This window comes from Centruroides sculpturatus, unplaced genomic scaffold (assembly GCF_000671375.1).
Source record: "Centruroides sculpturatus isolate CEXI.00-Female unplaced genomic scaffold, Cexi_2.0 scaffold313, whole genome shotgun sequence".
Lineage (NCBI taxonomy): Eukaryota > Metazoa > Arthropoda > Arachnida > Scorpiones > Buthidae > Centruroides > Centruroides sculpturatus.
This window is the reverse complement of record NW_019384656.1, coordinates 686,348-699,000: the sequence shown is the minus strand read 5'-3', so window position 1 is coordinate 699,000 and position 12,653 is coordinate 686,348. Positions and strand designations below refer to the sequence as shown.

General features: G+C 29.3%; 1 protein-coding gene across 1 annotated transcript in view; it reads right to left on the bottom strand.

The window, feature by feature from the left end:
* Positions 1–9,349: 9,349 nt before the first annotated feature.
* The window catches only part of LOC111626462 (protein FAM184A-like), a 32,805-nt gene continuing 29,501 nt past the window's right edge, over positions 9,350–12,653 (bottom strand). The window contains exons 4-5 of the mRNA XM_023369839.1: positions 11,844–12,424; positions 9,350–9,359 (exon numbers count right to left, since the gene is read on the bottom strand). Of these exons, the coding sequence (XP_023225607.1) occupies positions 9,350–9,359; positions 11,844–12,424 (591 nt within the window). The remainder of the gene's footprint in view (positions 9,360–11,843; positions 12,425–12,653) is intronic.

Genomic DNA, 12,653 nt, shown 5'->3' with positions numbered 1-12,653 from the left:
TTATATAACATCAATTATCATTTATACTTGTAAAAGGCTTGATGTCTTCCTGAAAATTCTGAATATAACTAACTCAAAGAGGTTGAAAACCACTTCCCTGGACCAAAATGCAGACCTCTATCCTCATAATTCAATTTACAAATCTATAATAAAATGTTAAAGATAAATTTACACAGAGGCATAACACTAGAGTCAGTGATGTTTTTTACGTCCCAGGATGTCTCAACAAGCTTCTAGGGATGTCAAACGTCCGAGGAGGCACTTGAGGTGTCGGCATATCACTTTGGGAACCCGTAATTAAATTCAAGTAGCCAAAAATCCCAAGGAATTTTTCATGAGTGATCCTCTCAGACATGCCAGTCCCTATCCCTCGCTACCCAATTGATAAAAGTATTGATAAAAATATATTTAAAATTTAAATATCAGTTATGTCATATTCACCAAAATCAACCAGTTAAGAGTATCTGTATCTAAACAAGTTGAAATCCACTGCTTAAATGATACAGGAACTCAGCAACAATAAAAATAAAAAAAATCAAATGCATTTAGTGTTTATATATTTCCTTATATTCTTTATCTTATACAGCACTAAGAAAGATATTTTTCCTGTTAAAATTGGGTCAGGGAAGCCAGGTGGAAAGGTACAAAGCATAACGTATTCAAGTCAAACTGTCTACGGTATAAAAAATGTCAGAGGTTCAAACTCAAACTGGCCCACTGGTGATCAAGTGGATAAAACTACTGGTAGTTCACTATGGAGTCACACCTCACAAGTGGGCTGGCCATGTGGAGTTTTCTGTGTTTTCTTTACATTTGTAACACTCTAAATAAGGGCAGTTTTCCCATAGAATGTTCTTCCAGGATGTATCCCCTATGCAGAATGTCAGCAAGTTATATTGCCATATACAAACAACAAACAAACTCAAGTTTGTCAAATAGCACAATAGCATCTCTACTCCTTAATCATCCTGCCATCATGCTTTAAGTTTTAATGCAGAATTAATACATAAACTCAAAGCCACTCAACTGCATCAGATTTATGTGAATTTTTACTCCAGAGAAAGTGTTTTTACAAGAATTTACAATAAAACCTGTAACCAATTTTAGTTTATTATAAATAAAAGGGTTTATTACAATTAAATTTATTGTCAATTTTCTCAGGATTTATTTTTTAAAATTTTATTGATATATATGTATCAAAGTATAAATTTATTTTAGATAAAAGAAAAGAAAAAAAAAACATTAAGTGAAGCAAGTGATCTATGATTAACAGCTGTGTTTATTTTTTAGTCACAGCTGTTTGATTTTCTAATGTAAATTATCATGAAGATAATTTATAAAATATGGTGACAAATTAAGATAAACAAACAAACAAACTTTGAAATAAATCTCTAGCAAAGGGGGAACTGGGAATTTCCTCCTGTAGCCTGGAGAAAACTTTGCAGCTCATAATGGTTTCTAACCCTATAAATTTGTATTATTTATACTAACAATAAGACTGCTATTTATTTATTAATGAAGAAACATTCTACAAATTTCATTTGTTCAAAAAAATGAAGAAACAAACAGAAAAGGTTCTATCTCTAGTGTCCACATATACAGGATGATCTAGAATCAGTTAATAACAATAAATTTTAAGATTATTTTATGAATTGTGAAGCCCAGCTTGAAACGGTGGCTTGTATTTGTGATCCAGTCATTTCGTCAATTAAATGATGAAATAAATGGAATACATGCAACTGTGCTAAACCAGTTTAATGAACTAAGCAATATGCCAACAGTGGGTATATTGCTGGTGAAAAACATGTTCTTGACCCAGTTAGTGGACAATCTGGCAAATCCTACACCTGTTATGCCTTCTTACATCTATTCATGCCTGAAAATGGCCCATTAACCAGGTCAAAAATATTTGTGTTTTTTTCCAACTGTATTACTTTTAAAGAGGTATTAGTATTACTCTTTATTCATTAAATTAACTACAGTGCCTAGTTTGACTTTACCAAATCAGTTTTAACTGTCCTTAAAATTAACACCTGGTTAATTAAAATTTATGCAGAAAAATATTTTTATTAGATAATTTTGAATTTTTTCATACGAAAACTCTATATTAATATATTAAAAAAAATAAAGAAAATTTTAAAAAGTTCTTTTAAGAGGTCAATAAACCGAGTTTCCAGAATTACACCCTATTCTTTAAAGTAACGATGAAGTTCTAGGAAGAGGCGTACAGATGTGTTTTTGTATTAACATCCTGGTAGAGTATGTCGTCGGCAGGAAGTCGTACAAGACCAATCTGGACAAACAAACGAAAATAATGAATTTATTGTTTCCTAATGAATGAAGAAAGAAAATTATAATATAGAAGCCGAGATACAGAGCGCCTAGTAGAGAGATGTTTAGCTCCAGTACCACATATTGAAAAGCTTTAAAATATCTTTCACATAAGAAAATTATACAAAAGTGATATTTATTTATTAAAAGAAGGTTTAATTTATAACACATTTTTCCACACTTGTTAATAAACTTTATTAATGTATTTATATAACTTTAGTCTGGGGTGGCGTTCAACAGTTATGACTAACTTGATCCCATTTCACTTCTCTTAGTTCCTGATAATAAACAAAATACATTAATTTTATATATTAACAAAATGCATCCTTGATATGCCAAGGAATTTAGATTTAAATCAGGAATTTATTAGGGTAATCTGGTATGTGTATGTTAGATTCTGTCCCAATAATGTTATATTGTATTATGACTTAATCAACCCATCAATATGCCAAATCATTGTTTATATACAATCCGCTTATGCAACAGAATTCAGCCTTTGTTTGGACTACATTCTAAGCTTTGATGTGCAGGGAGGGAATCTGATAATGATTTATTTAATCATTAAATAAAGTTGCCAGCGTTCTTGTACAGATAGAGGACATTTATAACAAAGTAAAACATATACATGTTATACATATTTGTTAACTCACCATAAACTGTAAATAGGTTTTAAACTCAAATGATAGAATTATTACCAACTGTTGCATAATATCACCTTAATCGAGTCCCTGACTCTGAATAACCATAGCATCTTTCTATTTTGGTTATTCTAGTAAGCAATAAAAATGAAACTATTACTTTAGAAATAAAATAGAACTATTATTTTAGAAATAAAATAAGTGTATTGGAATGACATCTGCCAGTAATATTTCAGAGATAAAGTAAAATTAAGTGAAAACAATTAAAATTATAGATGAAAGGAGGATGGGAGGATAATACAGTTCAATGCAGCATTGTCCTCCCAAATGGAAGATGGCTGGAAATCTTACCATTAAATAAATAAATAGCCTATTAGGAAACTTGGACACTCAAAAGCTTGTTATAATAAAACAACTACTCAAAAACTGGGTAAACTTCATAACAGCAGCATCCATAACCAAAATCCAGCATACAAAATAATGGAGCTAAAGTTTTTGCTTGTGTTAAATGGGCATCGTCAGACTAAATGATCTTTTATCTTTTGGATCTTTTAGTTCGACAATGCTCATTTAACACTGGTAAAAACATTAGCTCATTATTTTGTATACTGGATTTTGGTTTCAGACATTGTTGTTAGCTTCTTACAATAGCAAGGAATCACAAAAGCAAGATATTGACCGGCAACGATCAATCTTTATTGGATGCAGGCCACAAGGGACTTTTATAGGCTTCCAGCAGGCTGCATGCATTTCTTACGTTAGTTATAGGATTTAAGCTTGCCAAATACCAACATACACCACAACTGCCAATACACTAGGTATCAAAATAACACATGCAAACTAGTAATATATTCTTTATTCTCGTCTTTACTGATCAAGTTTAGTTTGAATGTTCTATGTCGTGAATATCAGCTTAATTAGTGTCGTCTAATGGCTCAAGGCAGAAAACACAAAAATGAAATTACATTGCCAGAGAACTGGGGGCCACAGGATCTCATAGGCCTAGGGTTTTCATGATTAGTATAAACCTTTACTATAATGCAGTGTTTTTCAACCTTTTTCATTGAGTGGCACACCTAATTGAAAAATAACAAATCATGACACCCTTGACCAGCGGTGGATTTAGAATCTGAATAAGGGGGGACTAATGGGCAAGATGAATTTTTTGCGAAAACGAATATTACACGCAACACAAGTGTTTCTACGTGTTCAAAATCAAAATTTAAGTTCATTGAATTTTGTCGAAATATCTAAATGTAAAATAATAGTCTTGCTATTGTTTTTTAAATATAGTTTTATTAAACAATCATTGCTAAACCCGATACATAACATAACTAAACACCAACGATAGTTTTTCGGCATATCGTTGGTGTTTAGTTATAGTTTTATTATCAAATATATCATCATTTTATGTTATCATTTTATTGATAAACAATTTTTCTTAAGTTTTTTATACTATTTTGATGCATATATATAAAATAAATATTTCATTACTTTTTTCTTATCCTTTTCATATCAATTTAAAAAATTTCAATTAAAAAAAATTATAAAAATTGTTTATTTGTCATCATTGCTTTTGAATACTATGAAAATACTGTAATATGCCTACTTTGTGATTGAAACCACACGGTTTTCAAAGTAGAATGCAACGCTTTTTAAAGTATATACAAGACCAAAGAGTTCATATCATTCTTCTCTGGTAGTTGGCCTGGTACTGGGACTGGGAACGTAAAGGCCAAGCAATGTGGTTTGGGCGAACTCGTGACAAGTCGTGTGTACACGTAGCATAGTACATTACATTAACATGCAATTAGTGATAGTTTCTTTGCTTACTAGATATCTCGTAGCAAAATAGAACTGACAATGAGTTATCTTGAACTACACTCAAGTAAATTTCCAAGAAAATGCCTAAAGGCTCTAAACTTTGCAACACCCCAATCGTGGTGCCATGGCACCCCTGTTGAAAAACACTGCTATAATGAGCATGATAAAAAAATCCTCTTAAGGGCATATAGATAAGACTAAAATTCTTCCATTTGCATTGCTACTATATTTCCATTTTATAAACTGTAGAGTTACGGTAAGATCTGGCAACACCAGAGAGCGAGGGACGTGCAAGACAGACGGCCCTGACTAATGTATAAGAGTGGAGATCGCCCAGTCCAAATAGGACCCCGAATAAAGCATTCAGAGTAAGTGTCTGTACTTCCTGTCTTAAGTGCATCACGAAGGGCGTATAAAAACACTAAGTAAACCACACAGAACATGTATCATTGTTTTACAATGTTTTTTAAGTCAATTTAACATGAAGTCAGTCATATAATAAAATGCAAAATTATTTGAAAATTTTAAAAGAATTGTTCAGTTCAAATAATAAAAAAAAATTATTCAAATTTCGTCCGCTAGAGGGTAGCAGATATTGTAGGTTTGATAGCTGTTTTCCATATGACCAACATGCAGTCGAAAACTACTTCAAAATTGATAAGAAAAGAATGTTTTATTTATTAATATTTTTTTCTTATTAATTTTTGAATTTATTGTAAAGTATTCATACATATTTAAGGATTATTGATTAATATATATGCAAACGATTGTATCATTGAACAACTGCGCATGCTCAGATTAATTAATCAGTCGTCTGCTTCTGTAAAAGAAAAAAAATGGCGATATTGTAAATAATAATCAAAATCTTCCTAAAAATAATACATTAGACGACAAGTTTCATATTTAAAATTCGAAAATTTTCCGTTAAAGATAATTACAGTATTTAATTCGTTTTTAATCTGTCAACAGGTGGCACTAATTGTTTTCAAGGCATAATATGAATATTTTTTTTTTTTTAAACTTTTAAAATATATTTTTAATTTTCAAGAAACAAAATAATAAACGTAATTTTATTTTTAATTAAACAATTTTAATCAGTTTATTTATACGTAAAAATTTCTAATTAATAAGTACACCGTAATAAAAAGAGAAGTCTCGCAAAATGTAAAATTTTGATATGGCCGCTAGAGGGTTGATAATAAATTGAAATTAATAAATCGATTTTGTAAGAAATCGATTTCGATTTATGTTAAATTCCAAAATACTATATGATTAAATAAGCAAAATTCACGGGAAAAAATTACAAAAATGTAAGAAAATTATTAATATTTTATCATTAATTTCAAGTTTGACAGATGCCGAATCATTTAAAACGAGGTGAAGTCCGGCGGAATAACTGTTTGATATAAATATTTTAGCTTTTCCTGCGAAGAAAATATTAAATTTATATATAATTTTAAACAATTAGGGCTTAAACAATACCATACAAGTAAAAAAATAAGTTTAAATAGTGGGAAAATTCGAAGAAAATAGCCGCGCCCTTATCAGAAGGTCAATGTATTATTTTAAAAATTAAAAACAAAAAAATTTTGAGAACTTAATTTTTGTCGAAATTTCGTAAGAAAAAAAAAGGAATTTTAAAAATTAGTTATCAAAATTAAATTAAATATTCTACGAATAATACAGTTTTAAAATATGCGAAGGTCGCACGCTACTCTACTAAGAAGCCGACACGAATGTGCTATAACTAGTGATTTATTTAACCGAAAATTTAACACGATTAATATTAGTTATGAGTGGAAAAGTGAACTTAATAAGAACGATTATCGTTTAATTTAAATAATTATTATTAAATAGATTGATTGATACTTTAAAAATATATTCTTTTAGTTGAAATGATTTATTAACGCATTATTTCGAGGCAAGCGATTCGGAGAATTAAATGTTCTAATTTGATCGATCCATAGAAAAGAACTAACTCAATGGGCAGTGTAATGTGTGTAAATTCTATATTTACGTATACAGTGCTTAGAATTTGTCATAAAATGGAAATTTTTAGAATTGTTAAAAAGAAATCGCATGTGCCATACTTGAAAATAAAGTACATTTACAATTTTTAAACTATTTTCCTACTTTTTCTAGCTTAATTTCCAATTTTTAAGTAATGAATAAGAAAATTTATAGGATCCTTTTTATGCAAATGATCAAATACAGACTTGCAAAACGTTTTTTAAAAATGGTTTCTGGGGTTTAACGAATTTTAAAGCTATTCTTGTAATTTCTTATACGGGAAAAACCAGGAAATGTAAATAGGATATTATAATTCATTTTTTAAAAAATTCGTGTTGTAGACAAGACACTAAAGAATGAAATGAGGACAAAGCTAGTCACAAATGTGAAGTTCCTTATCCGAAAGTCATAAATACTGTATATATGAATGAAATCAATAAAAAATTAAAAATAGATTCATCATCATTTATCAAAAGAACTTTTGTATCGTATATTTTGTATAAAAGACTAAATTTTGGCGGCCCTTACGGAAATTGGCTCTATTGTTCCCCTTTATCCAGATAAAGGAGAACAATAGAGCCAATTTCTTCCAATAGATTACATAACAAATAAATGGACTCAACTAGAAATTTATTTATTGGATATTTTACAGAATGCAATTAAATTATTCGTACGTATAACAAGCTTCAGTATTTGAGGCACGATTTTCCACATAGCTGTTTATCTCCAGCTGCTTGGATATTATCCCTAGAACTAATGGAATTTTGCGTATTAGACATGTCTTGTACCGCAACTTCGTCAACTTGCCTAGAACTAATCGGTTCGTGTTTTCGTCATGGTCTGTGTTGAAGATGCTGTATTTTCAAATTTTTCATACCCTTCAACCGCTGGAATTTTCAAACTGTGGCATTAGTTTACCGCTTTGTTGATAGTAAAGATTGACTTGCTCTCTCTTATCTGAACGTGCTTTGCTATGGCTTTTATCCTATCAAATCCTTTCCACTCTTCCTAATATTTATCAAACTGTTCGTAAAAAGTGGGAGATTAATGTTAATGCACATTTCACGCGCTTTCAGCATCATATTTCCCCTGGAAACGAAATTTTGTACTATTTTTTTCCTCCTTTGTGGATCAAAACCCGATGTTCTGTGATACTTACACCAAATTGAGTTTCGACCGGTAGATGTTTCGCTATAGGGCTCAGAACACCTCCTCTTTAAATGTGGCCGTCCTGTGTATCATTTGATAATTTACTGTAGCCAAAGCTTTGAAATTTTCTTTTCTCGTACCAACAAAAATTTAAACTGAATGTAAATGAAGTATAAATGAAATATTTTAAGACATTTTGTAGCCTGTTGCAACTATTTACTACATAAAAGTTATCATAATTCGAAATTTGTTGGGTTAATTTGAATTTTATTGAACACCATAGCAAAATTCGAACGAAGAAGTCAACGTCTCTCTGCTTCGATTGAGTCTAACAACACAAATTTTGTGCAAATATTTTTAGAATAACCTATGATGAAAAACTTCCGCATTAATTTTAAAATACAATTTCGTAGAAATACTGTACTTGAAAATAGATACCTCCATCACTATTTTATGACAACTATAAGTCATGTTAAATATTAAAAACTAATTTTTTAATATATAAAGAAGAAACCTGAAGAAAACTTTATACAATCAATAATCGTTACATGTCTTAAAATTACAATTTTAAATTTGGTCATCTGAGTATCCGGCCGTCAGGTTTTACTGTATTGCCAGATGGCCGAGCAGTTACGATGGCAGCTTACCGTTTGAAAGATCCGGTGTCGAATCCGGACGGGTCAAAAAACCCCCAGGAATTTTTTGGGAGTCGCTCCTTTGTGGGTCTGGCCAAACCAATAATGGGCTGGCTAAAATAATGCTCAATAAAAAACACAGTGAAACTTTTTTTAAGTCGAACATTCCTACACCATCAAATTCCTATAACTTGGGACTCTCTTAATATCTTTTCCTCTATCAAGGACGCCTCTTTAAAGTGGGCACACTTTCGTAAACCCATCAATGTCCAACTTTACTACAGGTTTTATAGCATTAATAGTCTGGCTGAGGAACATTCAAATACGTGTCATTTTCATTGATTCCTAGAACGTTTCATGATCTCAATTCTTCAGTTAATAGGCCATAAATCTGAAAGCTAATAACTAAAATTCAACAGAATACTTTTCAAATTCGAGTATTAATAACATATTTTATTATCCTCCGGTAATTTTCTTCCAGTTAAAATGACAAAAATTTGTAACTTTGGAAAGTGACTACCGTAATTTAGAAAATTGAAGAAAGAAAAATGAAGTGATTTGGAAATGCTCCAAAAATTCGAATATATAGCACAAAACAAGAGTTCAAAAGACTAGAAACTCAGGTAGATAGAGAAGATAGAACAGAATACACAGTGTAACAATGGGGTTAATTGGATCCAACTGTCTTTAATGGTTACATTAATTGATTTTTCTAAATTCTCTCTTAATTTCTTGATCGATGTATCGATTCACTTGAGCAGTTCAGAAATTTCTAAAAATAAGAATGAATCATTCAAGAATATTTAAAAATCAAAGTCAATATACCCTTTAATGCGAGTGGTCCATTCATTTAAGACACAAGAGAGCAATTTTCAAGAGCCTTAAAAGAAAAAGATCGATCAGTTTCGTATGTATGTTGAAACAACGTGACAGATCATTCAAACAACTTCACTTTATAAATGCGATTTAAAGTGATGTATCAAAATTTGTTTATTTTTATATTCGTGACTTCCGCAAGATGTATTTGCAACGTGTTCTCTCTACAGCATGTAATTTAAATATGATTTTTCTTTATTTTTACAATAGTCTTAACATAATGGTTAATTGTAAAGAAGCAAAGAGAATCTCTCCCTACTTATTTATAATTATTTACATTATATTTTTGTGAGATTCTTTGTTAAAGACTTAAGTAAATATACTCGAAACCATTAGGTGATTACAAATTCCGCCAGTTGTTCGTGAGAGTTGCTTAATTACAATCAAATTTAACACAAAAATGTGAGGAAAAATTGTCTAAATCTCGCAATTAATATCCGAAAGATTAATATTTAATGTTTGATTACTTAAATGAATTTAAAACATGCAAAATTACTAATTCTATAAGTCGATTTAAGACATTGATCTTCATAAAATCAAGTTACAGTACTTAAAAGTTGTATTTTTATTATTTAAAATGATAAATCAGATTAAAAAAAAAAAAGTAAAATTTTATGTATTTAAATTTGTTTTAAAACATTTCTAATGTTTTTATAATAGTAATAATATACTCGATTAGTCATTAATCGATTTTGCGAATAATAATCGATATGTTATTAAAGATCGATTTTTGTAAATAATCGATTAATAAAATCGAGGAGTTACAAATTTCACTAATTTTTTGTATAAAAATTGATAGATAATCCTACGATTCAATTGCCATAATTAATTGATAATCGATTAATAAATTAATTTCGATATTTAGTAAGATTTTATATGAAATCGATCAGAATTAATCGATTGTTTTAATATCAATTTCTATAATTGATTGGAATCGATTATTCGTGATTGCGCTAATCGATTTTTTGTTACAAAATCGATTATTCGATTGTGAAACGGAAAAATCCATTTCAATAAAGTGTAATCTTGGAATTAAGCACGAAGAATTTAATAATCTAAAGTGAAAAATAATTTATTTTAGGAATAATTTCAGGAATTTTTGCGATTTTTCCCGTTATTTATATATATTAATTTCTGAATTTTTGGCAAATTTCATAACTTTTAAACTCAAACAAAAATACGGAATTAATTTTAGAAAGTGTGAAAAAAATAAATAAGTAGTTTTAAAAATAGTTTATATAATGTATATAAATTATTTAATATTTAACTGAATAAAATTATTATTGAATCAATATAAATCTAATTAAATAATAATAAATAAATATCAAATTTATCTTTAAAAGTACACTTTAAAATAATTAAATTCATAGATTTTAAAGAAAGAAGAAGAATTAATATTGGGTGTGGTTAATTATATAATACAGGAATAATTTATAAAATTAAATATTCAAAAAGATTTTAAATTTAACTAAATTCAATGATTTTTAAAAAGAAAATGCCATCATCCAAACAGTAGAAAAAAAAACATTAACATGTGCATTCTCACAGTTATATGTTACAGCTTATCACACTGCTGCCAAAACAAACTAAATTATCTCAACATCTTTTTTCTCTTTCTTCTTCTTCTCCTACCACTTTTTTTAATATTTTTCCTTAATAAACAGACAAAAAACTGACCCTTTTATATTGTTTTTCATAAGTAAATGATACAAGAATTTCTCCGAATTGAATGTAGCGTGCTTAATTTATAAATCGATTTTTTAAGTGAAATATAAACTAACACACTTTCTTCATTAAAGTGTTTTCATATGTTAAATTTAACTCTTTCTACGCTTTAAACCTACTGAATATCTTCTATATATATGCAGCTGGGGTATGAATAGGTGTTTCAAAACAAGATTTCTTCATTAAATATAGTAAACATATCAAATTTTACTGTAAAAACATGTCTAATTTTAAAATCTTTTGTGTAGTAAATTATATATTAACCATTTACTACTTAAAATTAGAATTTAAGACCCCTAAATTAATTCAATTCTGCAATTTTGTAATGGCAAATAACAAATTTGGTTGTTGTAATTCGTGTAAATTAATTTATTCTAGGTTATTTTTAGTGTAGGAGGGGGTTTATTACTTTATACATAAGAGGAAATTCATGTTAAATCTTCTAGAGAATTTTTAATTCTGAGTACTTATAGGTGATAATTTGCATGACATTTATGTCACATCACATAATTTTGATTTTAAATTAGAAAAAAAAATCTTAAAATATCCTGGAAAATTTTTGTTTTTTTCNATCTTGCGCAACCACCTTTATATAATAAGATTTTACAGTAATATTAAAGAAATTATAATAAAATAAATAATATTTAAGAAATACCTTTCCGACTGTTCCTCGTTTTCGGATAATTGGAGCAATAATTCGTTTAACCGTTTCTTAAAAAAAGTTTCGTGATTGGAGAGGTCTTTAATAAAATTTGTTCCATTGCACTGACAGTTTGCTGCATTATTTAATGGTTGCAACTTAATCTTCTGCACTTCTAATAAAATTTCATCGTACTGAGTCTTAATTGCATTTAAAAGGCACTCGTATTTTTGCACGAGCAAAGTATTTTCTTTTTCTAACGTATCACAGAGATTTCTAAGAAACTGAATGTTTCCACTGGGAGGAGTCTGTTTGTCTTCGGAATCTGCACAGTTTTCGATCTTCATGCAACTCGATTTAATCCTAAGATTGCTACGTAGATTTTTATGGAGGACTTCAAATTCTTTTAAAATGTTTTGTAGATCACATTTTGTAGTTTCTAACCTTTCGGTTAAGAAAGATAATTTGTTGGGCTGTTCTAATTTAGCAATGTCTACAGATTCGGCACAGGACAATTTATGTAAAAGCGATCTCGCTTCGTGTAATTGATCTTCCAAAGTTTTGATTTTTTCTTTCATTTCGGTTTCTTGGCACATCTATAAAAAAAAATTTTTTTAACTGGTTTTTTTATAGTATAAATGAAGTCATTTTTATACTAAAATATTGTACAGAATGGCTAAAAGTTTTTAATGGGACCGTCAAAAGCTCATATGGGGCCCAATGATAGAGTGGTAGAGTTTTTTCCAGGCCCAGGGAAAAATCCCCAGCTTCCCCTTTTTGACAGCCCTGGTTCTTAAGTATGCTAATTAGAAACTATCTATAAGT